The following is a 20,858-nucleotide window of genomic DNA, read 5'->3' as shown; positions in this document are numbered from 1 at the left end:
TGTAAATTTTGTAAATGTATTGTGGTTATTTCTATGTAGATGTTTAACGTTTTTGGGGTATTGGTATAAACAAACGCTTACTCTATAAAATTAAACGGAGTTACACAAGATTTCAATTTATTTTTGGGTTTTTTGGTTGCGTAACATTCATAGAAGGATACTAACTTGTTAAGTTATTTGTGTAACATATATAGAGTTAATAACAATTTTATGGTTATTTCTGAAATTTTAATTTGTTAATTTTTTAAATATTTAAGATATAATAAACTACCATTTTTTTAGAAACAAACTGTTCGGTTCTTTATCCGAAAAATGTAAATAATAATATTATGGTACTTGGTGTTATTCGTAGTGGAAATTTCCTATCTTTTGACCTTATTTACATATTTTTTTTTTGAAAGTATCCATAATATTTATGATCTACTCCGTAAAATTTATGAAAGGTACATGGAAAATAAATGTGTAGATTTTCTAATGCTTATCTGTGTATTTCATACTTTTTATATAACAATAATATTGCTTAGAAAAGCTTTCCAATTCCAGAAAGGGAATATTAGTGTTATCAAAATTACAATAAAAATAGAAAGTGAATATTATATTATTTCCTCGTCTTAATAAAAAAAAATTGATTTCCTAAGACCGTTATAAAAAAATTAATATAAGCTTTCAAAAGATACACTAAATAATAATACGGAGTAATATATAATATTTTTTCCTATGAAAACCAACCTACCATATTGTAATGATAATTAGAACATGTTATGTTATATAAACTAATTGTCATCTAATCGGTTTTTTAATATTTGTAATTAATTCTTTTGTAAAACAACTTGCTGAATTGAATAAACAAGTGGTTACAAAGTATTAAATTTATTGCTAGTTATGTATTTGCTTAACCTTTATAGAGTTTAAACAATTTGCGGGGTATGAATGTCTGAAATATTAATAAGTTACTTTGAAACACACATTGATAAAGATGGTTACTAAGTTACTTTATTTGTTAACTTGAATGTCATGTTCCTTCAACCACATTGCCTATAAAAAGTGCATTTTATCAGACAACACCTTTCATATTTACTTGCCTCATTATCTATAATTTAATTCATACACTCTCTCAAAAATTTCCACCACAAAGACGCCAAAATAATTGGAGATAATTAAGGACGTATAAGAACCGATCAAGAATTTCAAGAAGTATCAAATAGATTGCATCGCTGTTAGTATTAACAAATTGCGTGAATTCGGAAACGATGAACATATGGTGATATTTGAGGATCTTCTTGTCGAATAAGATAAATATGAGCAAAGTGTTATCGATGTCAAGAACAGTATTGAAGAGGCATTTAATGCCATTTGCGATATGGAAGAGATGTTGAAGCGGTTGAAACAAAAGAAAAGATGTTTCTTCACAATATTGCTTGACGGTTTGCGTCAAGAAGAAAGGTTTCAACTCAACGACATAATGAAATATTTTCTTAATGAGTACGATGACGTTGAGAAAATGATAATTAAAATAGACAAATCAATTGAACGCATGAAGAGACCAACATTGGGTTGCTGAAATGTTCGTACCTTGTTAATGTGCATGTGTCCAATGTCACGTTGTGGTATGTATTTCTGGTTTATTATTTTCTGGTTTCTATTTTTGGTTTTATTTGTGATTTGTATTTTTATTTGTGGTTTGTTGTCCAAATATTATGTTGTTTTAATTTATGTGTCCTATTAGTCTATTACGGAGTACTATATGTCCGGTACGCATTTGGTAGTTCTTGCTACTTTATTTAAAATTCTAAACAATTAAGTACTACAAAATATGATTTTTCTAGTAATTGTGTGCAACTTCTTGTGTCTCCTGATATACTACTTGTGTCTCCAGTAAAAGTTCATTTTCATACAAACATTAGAATGATTCTCTACTATAAAGGACATGATCAAAGACCATTTTGAGTGTTATCGATGTTACCGTTCATGGTACTTCCTCCATAATATTTTTCCAATTTCCTTATATGGGACCTAATATGAACAGGGTCTTCCTATTTAAATATTTTTCTTATTAAATTCATATTTTCTTCCTAAAACACCCGTAATAACCCATTTTGTCCAAAATGTTAGTAGAAATTTTAGTAAATTGAACAAAAATATATAAAATACAAATATGAATGATATTCAAAAGACCGTAAAAAATATCAAACAGGAAAAAAATTACGGGAGATTGCGGGAGGAGCCAGGGGATAGTACTCAAGGTGCCAAGACTCGAGAGCATAGTCGCCCGACCCTAGATCTTTGTAGGCTTAATGTGTTTGAAATTGTATTGGAATGAATTGTGTTTGGAATGTGTTTGGAAGATGTGTTTAGAAAATTTGTTTAGGAAGTGAAAAGGCTTTTGAACTTTGCTTAACTTGATCCTAACTTTGTATTTGAATTAGCTTTGAAGGCCTTAGGGCCAAACAAAAAGTTATTGTGTTAAATTCCGCTTGAAAATGCTTTGTTTTGAATTGGCACATTTGGAATAAAGACAACAACAATTTTGAGTTTTGAAATTTGATTTGATTGTTAGGATGCCCTTAATTGTGGAAATTTTGAATTTTTTTGTATTAAAGTGGTCGGGCCTCGAAATGAGGTTGTCTACGTGTCCCGTTAGGGAATCAGGCCGGACGTAGTTCTGACTACCTTACAGGACTTTGAATTGGATTCTTGAATTTGCACAGGGAACTTAGACATAGAACTTCTTGAGTTGATCGAGGTTGGTCAGAGATCTGAATTCTGTTCCGTCAATGTCTGTTAGTTCGACTGCTCCCCCGGAGAGGATCTTCTTGACAATGTATGGGCCAGCCCAGTTGGGTTTGAATTTTCCCCTTGGGTCCATGGTGCTTTTGCGAAGGGCTTTCAGGACAAGCTCGTCCTCTTTGATGTTTCGGGTTCTGACCCTTTTGTTGAAATGTCTGGCCACTCGACGCTGATAGACTTGTACATGGTGAGCGGCTTGAAGCCGACGCTCATCGAGCATGACTTGCTCGTCATATCTTGCTTGTACCCATGCAGCTTCTGAGATTTTGCTTTCGAGGACTATCCTTGGAGAAGGTATCTCTAGCTCGATAGGTTGTACTGTTTCCATTCCATAGACTAATGAGAACGGAGTTGCACCAGTTGAAGTGAGAATTGAAGTTCGATACCCCCACAATGCGAAATGCACCTTCTGGGGCTAGTCCTTGTAATTGGTAGTCATTTTCATGATGATGGTCTTGACATTCTTGTTGGCTGCTTCGACTGCCCCATTGGTTTGTGGGCGATAAGCTGAAGAGAGATGATGTTGAATCTTGTACTCGGTGAATAGATCTTCACACTCCCCTTGAAAATGGGTTACCTGGTAGCTGATGAACTCGTGAGGAACGTCGTATCTGCACATGATGTTTTCTTGTATGAACTGGGCCACTTGCCTAGAACCCAATACTTTGAATGACTTGGCCTCGACCCATTTGGTGAAATAGTCGATGGCGACCAGTATGAACTCATGACCCCCGGTGCCCGTTGGAGTGACCTTGCCGATGACGTCGATACCCCAGGCTGAGAATGGCCACGGTGCTGACTGAGAGTATAGCAGTGATGGAGGAATGTGCTTCAGATTCGCACATTTTTGACATGTAGGACATTTCTTGACAAAGAAGTAGCAATCCCGTTCGACGGTAGTCCAGTAGTATCGGGCCCTGATGATCTTGAGGGCTAGCATTTTCCCATTCATGTGGGTGCCACAGACTCCAGCATGTATGTCGCCCATGACTCTTTGAGCTTCGTGCTTGTCAACACATCAGAGGTTAGGACCGCCAAGGGACCTTTCGTATAGAATGCCGCCTTCTATGACGAAATTGGCTGATTGTAATCGTATAGCCCTTTGATCTTTGCTTGAAAAGTGTGGGGGATACTCTGAATTTTGTAGATACCTTTGGATGTCCGTAAACCAAGGTTCATCTTTGTCTTGCTCGACGTCATCAATAGCATAGACATATGCTGCTTCTTGACGTGTTTCAATTGTGAGTGGCATTTCAGCCATGCCGCTTGGAATGTTGATCATTGAGGCCAGTTTTGCCAGTGCATCGGCGAATTGATTCTCCTCTCTTGGGAGGTATGTATAGCGAATCTCTTCTATTTGCTCAGACAGCTGCTCAAGATAGGACTGGTACGGAGCCAAGCTCTCGCTCCTCACTTTCCATTTGCCGGAAATTTGATTGATGATTAGGAAGGAATCCCCGTATACTCGAAGTTTCTGGACGTCCAATGCTAAGGCGGCTTCCAGGCCCATGATGCATGCTTCATATTCTGCCGCATTGTTTGTGACGTTGAATTGCAGTTTTTCTTTTATAGGAATGTGAGTGCCGTCCGGGGCTACTAGGATTACTCCAACACCACATCCGTTCTGGTTGGAAGCACCGTCAAAATGCATTGACCAACTGTCATCACTGGTCATTAAGATTTTCTCGTCGGGTAAGTCGTAATCTTCCTCTTCTGCCTCGACAGGACAGTCGGCTAAGAAATCTGAGACTGCTGAACCCTTGAAAGACTTCTGTGGAATGTATTTGAGGTCGAATTCTGCTAGCATGACCAACCATCTGGACTACCGTCCGTTGAGTGCTGGTTTTTCGAATAGATACTTGAGAGGATCCGCTTTGCTGATCACCTGTACTCACTACAACAAAAACATTAATTAATAGCACCTATTTAATAGCGTTTATCAAAAAGCGCTATTAATTATATGAATTAACAACACTTTATTTTACATTTCTGTTAAAGGAAGCAATCTTAATTTCCACTCAATATAATAAAGCGATTTTCTTTAAAGGTTGTGATTAGTATTTATCAAAAATATTCTGTAATACGGAGTAGATAATTTTCACCTGCCTCTAAAATAAAAAACATTCCGCACTTAAGGATCAGCACCACCTAAAAAATTCCCCACGTTCTCCATCTTCCTTCCTTCTCCCACCATGATTTAAACGGTTAAGGATCGAGTCCCAATCGAATTCAAGAGTTCAATCCCAATCCAATTTAACTCAAACCGAAATTTCTCAAATCCAAATTTACATATTTCCCTTCAATCCAAATCAAGATATTTTCGTATTTAGATTCTTCTCCGGCGAACGTTTATCGGCGGCGATTATTATCCGACGAACATATTTCCCTGCTGCGTGTGGTTGAATTATCAATTGTGAGTTTGAATTGTCAATTGTTTAAGGTTTCTTACTGTTCTTTGTTAGGGTTTATTTTTTGTTGTTTTCCCCCAACTTTTATTTGCGCGATTTAGAGTTTGAACTAATTTGTACCAGACTACATTCTCAAATTATGTTCATTTTTTTGATTAGGGTTTCCCACCATTACCGATTTAGGAGTTTGTTCAGCATCTCATACCTTCTCAATTAAGTTTCCTGCACAAGGTAAGAACTACATTTCTGAGCTTCCATTTTTATGCGACTATTGCATTCTTGTAAATGCTGATTATATTGTTTTTCCGTTTTTCTTTTTCTTTTGCCTATGATGCTAAATTTAGGAAAAAATGTTAATCAATTCTGTATTTTTAATTCTTTGGTATTGCTTGATTAAAAAATAGTCTTGATTTACGATTCATGGAAGAAATTGGGGCAAACATTAAGACTGGGTACTGTTGTAGTGTTGTGTATCAGTAGATTATGATTGCCGATTCATCGAACGATTACTTGATTTTAAGTTGTTTGGTGGTATTTGTATTTAACTTGTCTTAGTGGCATATGTAATTATTAAACTTATATGTGCAACTGAATTATGACTTATTCAGGTGCAGACTTTCTAAGATCATATGTGCAATTGAATTTGATTATTGTATCTAATGGCTTATATGACCTAAAAGACTAATATTTGGAACTGGCTTTAGATATTGTACCCTCTGACTTATATGACTCATACATGCTACTGAATATGCTAAATTAAACTAGATATTGCGAAACCAAACTGAAATGATCCAAATAGGAAAATTTAAGTACAATGCACCTGCTACTCACAACAATAACAACAAGGACAAACACAACAAATATGGATGAAGAAATCTTTTCTGGAATTGATACTCAATGTGCCTAAATACAAAGGCAGTATTTTAGGTTACCAATCTCTTAGGCTAGTGACTTTAGGTCACAACTCTCAATACTCACTAAAAATGTGCACTTTTATCTTTCCTCTCCTTCTTTACTTATTCTACTGTTCTCTCTCCTGCTTGCAAGTACAACCTTTAATTTCTGCAGCTGCTTTTGTTTGACAGGTAGTGGCAACGGATTCGCTTGGTGATGGTTGTGTTGTTGTCTGCTTTAGTGTTGTAGTCTTCTTTGCTATATGCTTTCCTTCATTGTTGATTCTGAGTTTTGATGATGACAACGCAAACTTCCTAATCATTGTTTAAGTGTGTTTTTGGAATGCTAAGTTAGGGAGTGCCTGAGTAGGACAAACTAAGCATGTGGAACAAACACTAAGCAATGCATGGAATTCCTAAAGAATCGATCAAGTCTGCATATGAAGGTTGTTCCCAAGACAGCTGTTCCCGAGACAGCGGGAACAGCTGTTCCCAAGACAGCGGGAACAGCTGTTCCTAAGACGGCTGTTCCCACGACGGCTGTTCCCAAGACGGCTGTTCCCACGACGGCTGTTCCCAAGACGGCTGTTCCCACGACGGCTGTTCCTAAGACGGCTGTTCCCAAGACGGTTGTTCCCAAAGACGGTTGCTCCTAAAGCAGGCTGATCCTCAACGACTGATCCTAAGCAAGTTATTAAGGTGTTCCTCATATATTATAAGGATCATCAATGTTCCGGAGAAGGAACAATGCATGAAGCGTTCAAGCGAAGCTTCAAAAGGTGCCAACATAGAAGCTACAACATATGAGTTTATGTTTAGATTTTATGTAAGTATTTTAATAACGTTTATGCATAATATGGAACAAAAGGAACACGTGTGTTTTAATATGTTTGAGAAAATAGTTTTTGTAAATAAAATAAAGTTTTATAAAGGAAAATCTTTTGGAAAATAAATAAAACGATTTTGAGAAAATCAACATTGGATTCTGATTTAGAATTCCTTGTTTCCCAAGAAAAGGTTTTTACTTGTTCCTAAAACTACTCCCACTATTTTCTCTAAAATTGAACGTGTTAAAAGTGGTTTGAAGAAGTCTCCCTGTTTCTCTCAATCAACGTGCACGTTACTGCTCCCAGTAACTGTTAGTGGCCGTTGAGGGCAACATGGGAAACTGACCAAGAAAGTTCTTCTATAAAAGGAAAAGGTTTTTCGTTTCTCAAATCACAACTGACAACGTGCAATATTTCTAAAGAACTTAAGAGTTTTTATAAAAAGTCAGTTTGCGAAAGAGCGTGTTCCTAAAGTTCCTTTATTGTACATAAGCTTTATTGAATACTAGAGTTTTCATAATTCGAGTTGTAATTGTGGGGTTAAGGATCGAGTGATCCTTGAGTTGTGGGGTTAAGGATCAAGTGATCCTTGAGTTTTGAGTGTAAGGGTTGAGTGATCCTTAAAGTGACTTAGAGTCAAGTCAGCGAGAGAGTGTGAAAGGAGCAAGCACAGTAATCAACGGGGATTGCTGTGAGGAACTCGTGTTCAAGTGGAACTCGAGTTATTGAGTGTGTTGTATTCGAGCGATTACAATATATAAAAGAGTTTGAGGTTTTCGCTTCTTAATAAGGATCAAGAAGTTTCCTCAGTTTTCACATTCTTCGTACTAATTTGTTAGTTGTTCCTTTAATTTCTAAATTCCGCAAAGGAACACCCTAAGTTCAACGAAACAATTCACCCCCCCTCTTGTCAGTGTTCCTACTGGAATATCAGTTGGTATCAGAGCGGGATCTCACAAAAATACAGGAAACCCTGTTGAGAAAAAGTTCCTGGAAAGTATGAACACTCACGAGAAACTCGAAGAAGGTTATTCAACTCAAAGACCTCCAATGTTCAATGGAAAATTCTATACATATTGGAAGAACAGAATGGAGATCTTTATCAAGGCAGAGAACTATCAAGTTTGGCGAGTCATAGAAGTCGGTAACTTCGAGGTAACAAAAACCAATGCTGAAAATGAGGTAGTTCCTAAACCTATTTCTGAATTTGTGAAAGAAGATTTTGAAAAATATGAAATCAACGCTATGGCTGTTAAGATTTTGCATTGCGGCCTTGGACCTCATGCACACAATAGAGTTATGGGGTGCAAGAGCGCAAAGCAAATCTGGGATCTCCTTCAAGTAACACATGAAGGAACAAATGAGGTCAAACGTTCTAAAATTGATTTACTGATGTCTAAATATGAACGTTTTGAAATGCATCCACAAGAAACAATTCAGGAGATGTTTACTCGGTTCACTAACATTACTAATGAACTTGTTTCCCTTGGAAGAATTATTCCCTCTGATGAACAGGTTAGGAAAATTCTAAGGAGCATGCCTCAAGATGATCGATGGAGAACCAAGGTCACTGCATTGTTTGAAACCAAGGATTTCACCAAATTCAACATTGAGCAGCTGGCAGGATCCTTAATGACACATGAACTACATCTAGGATCAGCTGTTCCTGAGAATCCCAAGAACCAAGGTCTTGCTCTCAAGGCTGAGGAACTGGAGGATTCAGAACCGGATGAAGAAGAGGCTGCCACTTTGGTCAGAAGGATGAAAAGATTATACAGAAACCTCAGACCGGGAAATCAAAAAGGAAGGAACTCCGGAAGAAGAACAATTGGTTCCAAATCTGGCCAAGGATGCTTCAAATGCGGTGATCCAGACCATCAAATCCGGGAGTGCCCTCAGTGGGAATATGAAAAAGGAAAAGGAGAGGATCGGCTCAAAGAAAGATGCAACAAACCCACCTTTTCCAAACCCAAAAAGGCAATGATTGCAGCATGGGGAGATGTTACAGACTCGGAGGACGATGATGACCAACCAGAAAAAGAAACTGCCAACCTGTGCCTCATGGCAAAGATTGATGGAACAATGCAAGATCCATCAAACGAGGTAAGTTTCACAGCCTCTCAATCTTTGTCTAATAACAGGTTAATTGAATCACCAATTGAAACTCTAGTATTTCTTGAAAAGCTTAGTGTAGTAAAGGAACAAAGTAATAAGGCATTGGAGCCCAATAAAGATCACATGACCTACCTAAATAATGTTAGATATGAGGTACAAGGTAGGTTCTTGGAATTGCCTGTCAGGAACAACTCTCTTAAAGACTCTTTTAGAAGAGTTAAAAATGTACATACTATTCTTGATGAAACTAATAATGCTAATGAAGTTCAGGAGACGGAGAATTTCGATATTGGCTTGATTCGCCTTACAGATAATGATGAGGAAGATTCTCCAGCGGAACTACATAAGAAAGATCAAGGAGTTCTTATGCAAGAGGAACAAGCAGAAAATCAGGGTGTTCCAATGCAAGAGGAACAAGCAAAAAATCAAGGTGTTCCCATGCAAGAGGAACAAGCAGAAAAACAAGGTGTTCCTATGCAAGAGGAACAAGCAGAAAATCAAGGTGTTCTTATGCAAGAGGAACAAGTAGAAAATAATCTGGAATTTCAAGTGCAAGAGGAACAAGTAGAAAATAATCTGGGATTTCATGTTCAAGAGGAACAAGCAAATCAGGAGGTTCCTATCCGAGAGGAACAAGCAGAAAAGACTGGAGTCTCCATTCAAGAGGAACAAGAGGGACTCAAATGGATGCTCAGGAACAAGCTTGATGAACATGGAACAATAGCAAGGTTAGTCGTTAAACGCCATAATCAACAGGTGAGCACTAATTTCAAAGAAACATTTGCTCCTGTTGATAGATTAAAAAATATAAGAACCTTAATTGTTTTTGCAGCCTTTACGGAAATTAAGTTGTACCAAATGGACATCAAAAATGCTTCCCTAAACGAACATTTAGAAGATGACGTCTATGTGGAACAACCTCCTGATTCTAAATATCCTGAATTTCCAAACCACATCTATAAGCTTGACAAAGCTCATTATGAGTTAAAGCAAGCTACTAGATCGTGGTACGAAATATTATCTGAATTCCTTCTGAAAAATAATTTCAAACGAAATTTTTTATTTTTAAAATCAAAAGGAACTGATTCACTAGTTGTACAAATTTACGTTGATAATAAACTATTTGGTGCAACTAATGAAAGTATGTGCAAGGATCTTACAAAGTAAACAAGCAGAGAGAAGCACGAGAAAATGAGACTGGAACTGGGAACGATCAAGCTGAGATTAAGTAAGCAGGAAGATCCTCTCAAGGTATAACTTTAATATGAAATACATTACTTTAATATATATTCATAATTTTACGTGCGAAAGCATAGCTGAAGTTTACCATTGTTAAGTATCAACCTACATAATGAAAGTGCATAATACTTGATAAATTAAATAAACCAATAATACGAGATGCAAAAATATGTTGTTCCACAATTAGGTTAATCGTTATAATTTTCCTGAATTCTCTCCACGATTCCTTTACAGTCAGTTATCAGTTTCTATCTTTTTATTTTTTTATTTTTTATTCATCCGAAATTTTTTTTTCTTTATTTTCTCTCTCTCGATTTTTAATTTTTTTTTCCATTTAAATATTATATACTAATCCTCGTACATACAAATCTCTCCAAATTATTCTTTAATCCTTAAATTCTTCTTGTTCCCAACAACTAAGAAACTCATGGAAACAATCCCAATGGATCTCAACTACTCAAACCTCACACCAACAAATACACGTTTTTCCCCACCTCCTTGTACTTCACTAATAATTTATTCTCCACCTATCCATACCTTTTCACCAACAATGGTGAGAACCAGTAACAACACAAATTTGTCTACCAAAAGAAAAAGAAACTCCACATCTCCAATTCCCATGGAAACCTCACCTCTCCAAACACCTGAGAAAACCCACTCACCACCAAAAAACAACCCTTTCGGAACCCTAACCACCCCTATACCGACGAGGAGTCGGCTATCTCCGGCGATAAACCAGCCACACTCCTCGCCGGCGTCGACCCAGGAAAACCCTAACTCTACCCTCTCGAACCCGTTCTCGGTGGCTGCCCCACGCCCAAAAAGGCCACGGATTTCAAAACCCGCGACCCGCGTCGCCTCTTCTGGGTTCGGAGCCGAGTCGACCGGAAAAGGGTCGCCGGTGCGGGGGAAATACAAACCGAAAGCCAGATCCAAAATACTAAACCTACCCACCGCCGAAATCAACGAAGAGGAGGCTGAGAACTCGATTTCAAAGGGCGACGAGGATTCCGGTTCGCAGGGTGACGACGCACCGGTCCGTGGACGGCAGAGCGACGACCGGCAGCAACGAAAGAGGGGAGGCGCTGCTGCGGTCCGAGGGCGGCGTCGAGGGCTCGTGTGTTCACGACTACCGGAAGAAGAAAGGGATAGGGGGAGTGCGTCAACTGAGGGGGAAGAGGGCGACGACCGGTCGCCGGAGGTGGTTTTCGGTGGTCGGAATTTGAGGGGGAAAGTGGTTTCAGTAAAGGAAGCTAATTTGGTTGAGGGATTTGCGATTAACAAGGTATGGTGTGACTCACAGTTTACTGATTTAATTGATTTATTAGAGCAACAAGATTGGATGAATTTATTTTGTGTTGTTGCAAAAAATCCTATTTTTCCTATGGCGATGTGTGAATTTAGAAATAATTTTGAGTTTGAGGATGGAGTTTGCAAAAGTGTTGTGAATGGAACAACCATATCTTTTATTGCTGAATACCTTGCAAAATTATTTCTTGTTCCTAATGAAGGATATGACCAGTATGTGAAAGGAAAATCGGATACAATTCAAATTGGGGTGATTACTAATGATGTATTTGTTGAATTGATTGGAGGTGATTATAAGATAAGTTCTATTACTCATCAAGACTTGTTCCTTTCCCCAACCCAGAAACTCCTGTTTAATATTGTTAGGAGAGGCATTGTTCCTAGACTACACAAAAGAACCTTAGCCAGTTTGTATGATGTCTCCCTAATGTATTGTCTAGCCCACAAAATTCCAATCAACTTCCCTGCCCTAATGATTAAACACATGACCCACTGTATTGAAACTAACTGTAAGCTGGGTTATGGATCTTTAATGACTGAGGTGTTTAAAAGCTTTTCTGTTGACCTCAGTGAATATGTTGAAGTAAAAGTAAAGTCAAAACAAATTTTACAGCATGATTTGTTATTTTACTTAAAATTGGAGGTTGCGGACGGTAAATTAAACTGGAGAATGTCGGATAGTGATGAGGAAGAAGAAAAGTCAGGAGTAATCAAAAAAGTGAGAAAGGTGGTGAGGCAGGTAAAAGAGAAGAAGGTGGTCAAGGGTGCTTCAAAACCACCTCCGAGTGTGAGAAAGAGTACAAGAATTGCTACCAAAGGACCAACCTTAATTCGTCCTCCTGCGTATGTTGAAATTTCTGGTGATGATGAGGATGATGAGGGGGAACAAGGTGAGGAGGATATTATACAGAAAAAGGAACATGCATCCAAACCTATAGATGTTGTTCCTAAGTCTAATGTAGCACTTGTTCCTCCACCCACAGCTGTTCCTCTCGGTTTTTCTGGTTTTGGTGGTTTTAGTTCATTTGGTAGCTCCTCTAGTTCTTTGGGATCACAGAAGGATCCTTCCATTGTGGAACTCAAGGAACAGGTCAGTCAGCTTAAGGAGGGGATAGCTAGAATGATGGCTATACAGGAAGGTACGGATGCCAGGATCAGTGAGTTGCAATCACAGGTGGGTGCCTTAGTTTCAGTGATTAAGGAGATGAGATCCGGTCTGCATCAACTCAACGCTCAAGTGACTACGAGCTCATCCACAATTCTACAAAAGCTTGAAAACTAAACCTGATCCGCTATTTGATTGTTACATTGGTTTTTTATTTGTTTGGAACAATTTTTTTTCTCTTTTTTATGTAGCCCTCAATTTGGGTGACATCATCGTTATTTTTATCTTCAGAACCTGTGGAACCTAAAACTTGCATCTCTAAAAATTGGTTGATTTCTTTTATTATATATTATGCTTACAATTAATTATGCATGTTGAGACTTGACTTTGAGGCTAACTTAGTTTGCCAAACGTTGATCGTGGGGCGCTATGAATATTATATTATTGCCTTGTATTTTTTCTTTTTGTTAATGCCAACAGGGGGAAGAGAATGCAAACTTTTCTTAATTGATCTTACCTGTCTCCATGTCCCTCATTTGCTCACTTCTTGCTGTAAGTTTTCAATTTTGTAAACTCCGTTGTTTTTAAAATTCATTTTTTTTTTTTTTTTTCTCGTAATTTTTTGTTGTTTTGTTTTGTTTTGAAAACTTGTTTAGGATTGCAAAATAAGTTTGATTTTTTTTGGTAAAAGTTTGCTTATGTTGTCATCACCAAAAAGGGGGAATATTGTTGATTCTGAGTTTTGATGATGACAACGCAAACTTCCTAATCATTGTTTAAGTGTGTTTTTGGAATGCTAAGTTAGGGAGTGCCTGAGTAGGACAAACTAAGCATGTGGAACAAACACTAAGCAATGCATGGAATTCCTAAAGAATCGATCAAGTCTGCATATGAAGGTTGTTCCCAAGACAGCTGTTCCCGAGACAGCGGGAACAGCTGTTCCCAAGACAGCGGGAACAGCTGTTCCTAAGACGGCTGTTCCCACGACGGCTGTTCCCAAGACGGCTGTTCCCACGACGGCTGTTCCCAAGACGGCTGTTCCCACGACGGCTGTTCCTAAGACGGCTGTTCCCAAGACGGTTGTTCCCAAAGACGGTTGCTCCTAAAGCAGGCTGATCCTCAACGACTGATCCTAAGCAAGTTATTAAGGTGTTCCTCATATATTATAAGGATCATCAATGTTCCGGAGAAGGAACAATGCATGAAGCGTTCAAGCGAAGCTTCAAAAGGTGCCAACATAGAAGCTACAACATATGAGTTTATGTTTAGATTTTATGTAAGTATTTTAATAACGTTTATGCATAATATGGAACAAAAGGAACACGTGTGTTTTAATATGTTTGAGAAAATAGTTTTTGTAAATAAAATAAAGTTTTATAAAGGAAAATCTTTTGGAAAATAAATAAAACGATTTTGAGAAAATCAACATTGGATTCTGATTTAGAATTCCTTGTTTCCCAAGAAAAGGTTTTTACTTGTTCCTAAAACTACTCCCACTATTTTCTCTAAAATTGAACGTGTTAAAAGTGGTTTGAAGAAGTCTCCCTGTTTCTCTCAATCAACGTGCACGTTACTGCTCCCAGTAACTGTTAGTGACCGTTGAGGGGAACATGGGAAACTGACCAAGAAAGTTCTTCTATAAAAGGAAAAGGTTTTTCATTTCTCAAATCACAACTGACAACGTGCAATATTTCTAAAGAACTTAAGAGTTTTTATAAAAAGTCAGTTTGCGAAAGAGCGTGTTCCTAAAGTTCCTTTATTGTACATAAGCTTTATTGAATACTAGAGTTTTCATAATTCGAGTTGTAATTGTGGGGTTAAGGATCGAGTGATCCTTGAGTTGTGGGGTTAAGGATCAAGTGATCCTTGAGTTTTGAGTGTAAGGGTTGAGTGATCCTTAAAGTGACTTAGAGTCAAGTCAGCGAGAGAGTGTGAAAGGAGCAAGCACAATAATCAACGGGGATTGCTGTGAGGAACTCGTGTTCAAGTGGAACTCGAGTTATTGAGTGTGTTGTATTCGAGCGATTACAATATATAAAAGAGTTTGAGGTTTTCGCTTCTTGATAAGGATCAAGAAGTTTCCTCAGTTTTCACATTCTTCGTACTAATTTGTTAGTTGTTCCTTTAATTTCTAAATTCCGCAAAGGAACACCCTAAGTTCAACGAAACAATTCACCCCCCCTCTTGTCAGTGTTCCTACTGGAATATCATTCATGTCCTTGAGTTGGTGTAACAGATCGGTCTGTCTTTTTGGGCCTCCTATGGTAGACAATGGGAATAGGTCGTGGGTTAGTCGAGTCCATCACATTAAGTTGAATAGAGTACACTGTTACTCCAGTTTGCATTCTTTAGTTTGTTGTTGTATACATTTGGATTTTATACGCTAACTTGAATAATGCTGATTCTTTTGACTCATAGGTATTACGGATTGCTCGGGAAGTCGAGAACTATCATATTTTCTTCTTGTTGGAATACATACTGACCAGACTGTCAGGTTATTGTCTATGCCCTTCTCGTGTAATACTTCAACATGGGGTTCACTTTGATATTGATTTCATTGTTGGTATCTGTTAACTCGTAGCACAAGTGTGTAATTACCTCTATATGTAGTGATAATCTCTCAAACTAGGCTTTATGCTGCTACATGTGATTGTTCATCTAAGCTAAGTTAATTGGTAAATTCTTTAAGGGATGCACCAAAACTTTCTAGGGATCCTATACTATCTATCAGCAATGGGGCTTAACAAAACTACAAAAGAACCAAGTCACCTGGCTTTTGTCTCTCTTCTTCTTGGAAACCGAATGGCTTTTTGGATGGAACAAAACAGGTGTAATACCTTTCCTTGTAGCTCCTTAAGTATCAAATCAATTGACACGTAATATCTGTCAGTTGTGTGTCATGTATTCTTCCTGCCATAAATAATTTTACTTTTATACAAGTGAGTTTTTTGCATGATTTTGTGTTTGATTTGATAAGAAATGAGTAGCATGTTGCTCTAAAATAAAAGTGGACAACTACTGAGGATTAGACAAAATGGATATTGAAGCAAGTTAAGATCTAGTAAATAATTAATGTATTATGGAGTACAAGCTAATGCATATTGTTCATCAGTAGTTCAGTTGCCTTCTGCAGTTGTATTTGATAATTTTAGGTAGTATATTTAAGTATATATCACTAAATGCGCATTATGGAGTGTACTATTTCTGCCTTCTTTTCAAAAACTAAAATAAATAAATTCTTTATACATGATATATTCCCTTGAAATCTATTTCTTCGTACTCAATCATATGTTATCCATTTCAGTTAAAATAAGTTAGGTTGCATCAGTTAATTCCTACTGTCTCTTTTTCATTTGACTATCCAGAATCATAATATCTCATGTTTTGCAGTTGTATATCAATTTTTTTCATTTTCTGATTTCGTATGCTCATGTAAAACATTCCTTAAACTGGATCCCTTAATTGTTGTTGTCATGTTTGCAGGATGCTATTGATGTGGTGCACGGACAGTGTATTGCTTCTGTAAGTCGAGATACGACCACACTACCTCAAAAAGGAGGCCTTCAGGCTATAACTGTGACTCTGTGAGTGATTTCTACGACTTTATCGCTAAAATTCAATTGCAACATTTTCTCCCTAGGTGCCTCTTTCCACTTCTTTAACCTTTTGTCAGAGACAGCCCACTAAACTGTAATGATCTGATGGCTTTTCTTATTGTAGTAAGTTCCTATAGGTCTTTCCTTTGTCTTGGCCAGAATCATTTTCGCGTTCATGTCTTTTGTATATTATTGTTGGGTTCTTTTTTTATGGATGAATTTTCTTATGCAAATGCAGTCTCTACTCGTTCTTCTTCCTTTATTAGAATTTATAAATACACTTACAAAAAATATAAGTTTTCTTCAGTGGCCAATGTGTTATTCTTGGTTTTGTTTGACCTCCAGACCTATCAGAGGAAAAATCTAGGAAGAAATGGTGGTCTAAATATCTATCCTATAGCCATAAATCAAAGGAAATTTGGCGTAGTTTATTGCAAGAATGGTATCGTGCAGGACAAAAAAAATACAAGTAGAGGATATGCGTCTAATATTTATTTGTCAGCCATTTCCATAGCAACCAAACATATGAGACATAGGGGTTGTGCCTTTTGAGATCAGCAAATCTCTTAATACAAATGAAGGGCAGCAAAATAAATTAATGCAGGAGTAGTCATAAATACCTCATAAGCATTGCTAATATCTTTGAATTTCTGCTCTGCTCTAGGTTCTCTACAGTAAGAACAAACCAGGAAAACAAAATTAACGTTTGTACATAGCTCACAGGTACAAGATAAACTTGCAAGAAAATAACACCTGAAATGAGACTTGAAATAATCTACGAAGTATTACTTGAGATTAAAACAGTTTACTAGGAGAAACAAACATTTAAACATCACATTAGGATTGAAACACAAACCAGGAGTAGTCATAAATACTTGGGATAAATAGAATAGAAAAGGCCAGCACCAGACCAGACTGACTGACTGATGGCACAAATGACAGAACTCTTAAACTTGGGATTTATAGGATTTTTGTCACTTCTGAATATAGTTGGAAGTAAGAACTATATAAAAGGCCAGCACCAGACCAGACTGACTGACATCAATAACTTGGCCAAAATTAACCAGAGTTAACCAGAACCAAGCCCTAGAAACATCTGATTTAGCACCAGACCAGACTGACTGTTGGATTCTCTACAAATTATGTGGCTACTGCGTTACTGATTCAGGCACATGAGTCCGAATGATATGTTGGATCATTCACTATATATAACGAATTGCAGATAAAATTAACTTCAACAGTAGCCAATCTTTTCTTTTTCATACCACAATAGAAAATACAGCAGGGTTCAAGTTCTTCCGAATGAAGTATGACTTTAAGTGACTTGTTTTTTAAGCAAACTCGAATATTTGAAGATGTATGTATTTTTCTTTGTTCAATTAAGCCTAGACATTACTACATGCATTGTTACTAATTATGTTGATTTTCTCATTTTGTAGTACTTTCATGATTGCAATGTTCCGAATTATGATCAAGGAAAAATTGATGAAGTCAGAGCTCAATGGACGCGTCATGTTCTTCTCATGTGAATATTGTGATGTATTAATTATTTTTTTCGACTAGAATTTCTCTAAAACGTTTTAATTTTATTTTATTGGTTTGAAATTAAAAGAAGTACTATATGACAAGGATACTTCTTTCTGTTTTGTAGTGTGTTTTTATTCTACTGTGTATTTAGGCATATATGATTTTAAGTTATGTACGAGACACCGAGACATTTATTTGATATGGTAGAAATGAAGTTGGGTCTTATATGTATTCAATTTGATTACTCTGTGTAGGTTCTAAAATGTTTTCATATTTTATTACAGGTATTTAATAATTAAAATTTAAAATTTAAAATTTAAAAAGAGCCCGACAAAAATTAAAAAATGCACTTAAACAATATCACTTTTTAGTTACACGCTATTAATTAATTTAAATTAAATTAATCATAAAATTTCCCGCTACTGAAGCTTTAATAGCGCTTATATATTGAATGCTACTAAATGAGGAAAAAATGACAGCGCTATTTAAAAAAGCTGTCATTCTTTTAACAGCGCTGCTAATTAACAGCGCTTTAAAAGCGCTGTCTTTCATTGAAAAAAGCGCTATTAAAAGCTTATTTTGTTGTAGTGACTGTATGGGAGAGCATGTAGTGCCGTAGTTTCTTTGTGGCCCAAACCAAGGCGATACTGAGTTTCTCGAGCTGAGTGTATTTGGCCTCGTACTCGATCAGCTTTTTGCTTATGTAGTATACGGCATTCTCCTTGCCTTCAATTTCCTGGGCAAGCATAGCCTGAAGGAAATAGTGCCCTTGGTCCAAGTATGCATTTAATGTTAAGTCTAATAAATGCGGTTCAGTATTAATTAACAAGTTAATAATTCAGTGAGATCAACTGAGCTGAATGCCTAGCTAGAGGCCGCTTCAGTTCAAGTGGAATTAATGATATTAATCCACATCTTACTCTTGACTGAACCCGTAGGGTCACACAAATAGTACGTAAACGGATAAAGTATTTAATGGCATTAAATACTCCATCTATGGATATTCGGAATCGACGAATCTTGGTTTCAGTGGGAGCTGAGATCGTCACAAGCAAGAAATGAATACTCCGGAAACGATGATATTGCCGGAAACGGAAATATGGATCGTATCGGAAATATAAATATTATCCAAGTCGTAGATGTTACCGGAAACGGAAACATGGTGCGTATCGGAAAATATTATCGGAAATGGAAATATTACCGCAATCGGAAATATTGCCGGAAACGGAAATATTGTCAGAATCGGAAGTATTATCGAAATCGGAAAATAATTCCGGAAACGGAAATATTAAATATTTGTTCGAAACGGAAATTAATTCCGAAATCGGAAATATTAAATATTGTTCGTATCGGAAATGAATTCCGGAATCGGGAATTTAATCGGAAGCGTATCGTACGAATTAGCATCGGACGAGGCTTGCTAGACGAAGGCCCAGGCCGTCGCCCAGCAAGCCACACGCTACAAACACACGCCAACCTCGACCAGGCCCAGCTCAAGGCCAGGCCCAGCCAAGCCTTGGCGCGCGCGCATAATGGGCTGCGGGCAAAGGGGTTGTGCGCCGTGCGTGGGCCGCGAGGCTTGCGCATGGGCGTGCGGCTCGTGCGTACGTAAGTGTTTGTCTTCCTGTACGAATCCTAAAGCTATCGGGATTCTACATATTGATTAAATCCAAATCCTAATAAGATTATATTTATTATTTAGAGTTCAAATTGGATTCTAATTAATAAATCCAAATCCTAGTAGGATTATAATTCCTTTTCCATACCTCTATAAATAGGAGCCTAGGGCAATAATTTATAGATATAATTGAAGTATTCAAAGGGTAAGTTTTTGAAAGAAAAATTAAGCCATACACTTGCACTAACCTAGCCGAAAATCCTAGCACCTTAAGGGCGATTCTAGTTGGTCAATCTTGAGGCGGATCCGGGCGTACTGTGGACTATCTACGGAGGGACGACACTTGGAGTCCTAAAGACTTGTCCTTGTTCGGTTCGGGCGCAGCTAGGGAGGGCACGCAACAAAGTGTATGCATCTAAACTATGCTAAATGATTATGTGTAAATAATATGTTTTCCTGGCTTTATGGTTTTTCCGCATGATTTATGTTTTGTCATATGAATCATAACCTAACAGTGGTATCACGAGCCTCTTATTATTTTCATAATCTAAATTGCATAAACATGGTTAAATATTACAAATTTGCAAGAATTAAAAGGGGTGATTAATTTTCGTAATTGTTAATTAATTGCAAATTGTGTTTATTTAATTATATGTACGTAGTTTTTCGGCAGTTTCTTTGTTACTCATCCAAATCGAGTGATTTTTGTGTCAATTCCGCATGTAAAAGGCATTCTAAAATTTTGACAAAAAAATTATTTTTCGGCAGAACCCAGAATTCTCAAATTCGAAGCCTAACTATGACTTTTCGGAGGTTTTAGTTTTTCGAACGCAAAATTTCGTAAATTTAAGATGTTAAATTAAATATTTGCGATTCTTGTTGATAAATCTTGAATTTTGATTGACCTACTGTATATGTTTAACAAGTTTGAATGCCTAGCCTTGTTAATTATGCAATATAATTTGTAATTATGATTAATTTGTTGAAAATTGGAATAATTTAGAATTAATTTGATTTTCATAATTAGTTAATAATTTAATTAGATACCTATGATTAAAAACCACCATAAAAATTGTAAATTTGTGTTAAATTTTAAATTTTTATGACCTAGACTTGAATCCATGTTAATCGGAAATCAATTAATTAATAAATTTTCGATTTTTCGCCCTAAAATTATGAAATTAATATGTTTTATTAATTCGTCATTAATTTTGAATTAAAATTTTTTAATTTTTATGCAATCGCTCATATAACTTGCACGCACAAAGCAATGGACGCTACGTGTTACCCTTAAGGGGTGTTGTATAGTGCGGGGGTGCGACGACGAGCAAGGGAGCTCGTCGCCCACGCGGTACAAATGCAGCGAGCAAGACGATAGCGCGCGAGCACAAGGCAGCAGCCCTGCCTTGTGTCGAGCGCTGTGAGCGATGGGCGA

At 37.1% G+C, this 20,858-nt stretch overlaps 1 protein-coding gene across 1 annotated transcript; it reads left to right on the top strand.

The window, feature by feature from the left end:
• The first annotated feature begins 14,895 nt into the window (after positions 1-14,895).
• LOC130461008 (uncharacterized) lies at positions 14,896-18,035 on the top strand. Its single transcript, XM_056828869.1, has 5 exons — positions 14,896-14,970; positions 15,101-15,176; positions 15,372-15,510; positions 16,166-16,266; positions 17,718-18,035. The coding sequence occupies exons 1-4, from the start codon at positions 14,896-14,898 to the stop codon at positions 16,206-16,208; spliced, it is 333 nt and encodes a 110-aa protein (XP_056684847.1). The 3' UTR covers positions 16,209-16,266; positions 17,718-18,035.
• Positions 18,036-20,858: the final 2,823 nt, after the last annotated feature.

This window comes from Spinacia oleracea, chromosome 5, assembly GCF_020520425.1.
Source record: "Spinacia oleracea cultivar Varoflay chromosome 5, BTI_SOV_V1, whole genome shotgun sequence".
NCBI lineage: Eukaryota > Viridiplantae > Streptophyta > Magnoliopsida > Caryophyllales > Amaranthaceae > Spinacia > Spinacia oleracea.
Note: the sequence above shows the minus strand (reverse complement) of the source record. Positions and strands in the feature narration are given on the sequence as shown.

What these genes read in the sequence shown, in the direction of transcription:
- LOC130461008 (XM_056828869.1), top strand. Translation starts at nt 14,896, where the DNA reads ATGTCCTTGAGTTGGTGTAACAGATCGGTCTGTCTTTTTGGGCCTCCT. An exon ending in CATACTGACCAGACTGTCAG is followed by an intron (nt 15,177 to 15,371) that starts GTTATTGTCTAT and finishes AAATTCTTTAAG; the next exon opens with GGATGCACCAAAACTTTCTA. An exon ending in TTTTGGATGGAACAAAACAG is followed by an intron (nt 15,511 to 16,165) that starts GTGTAATACCTT and finishes TCATGTTTGCAG; the next exon opens with GATGCTATTGATGTGGTGCA.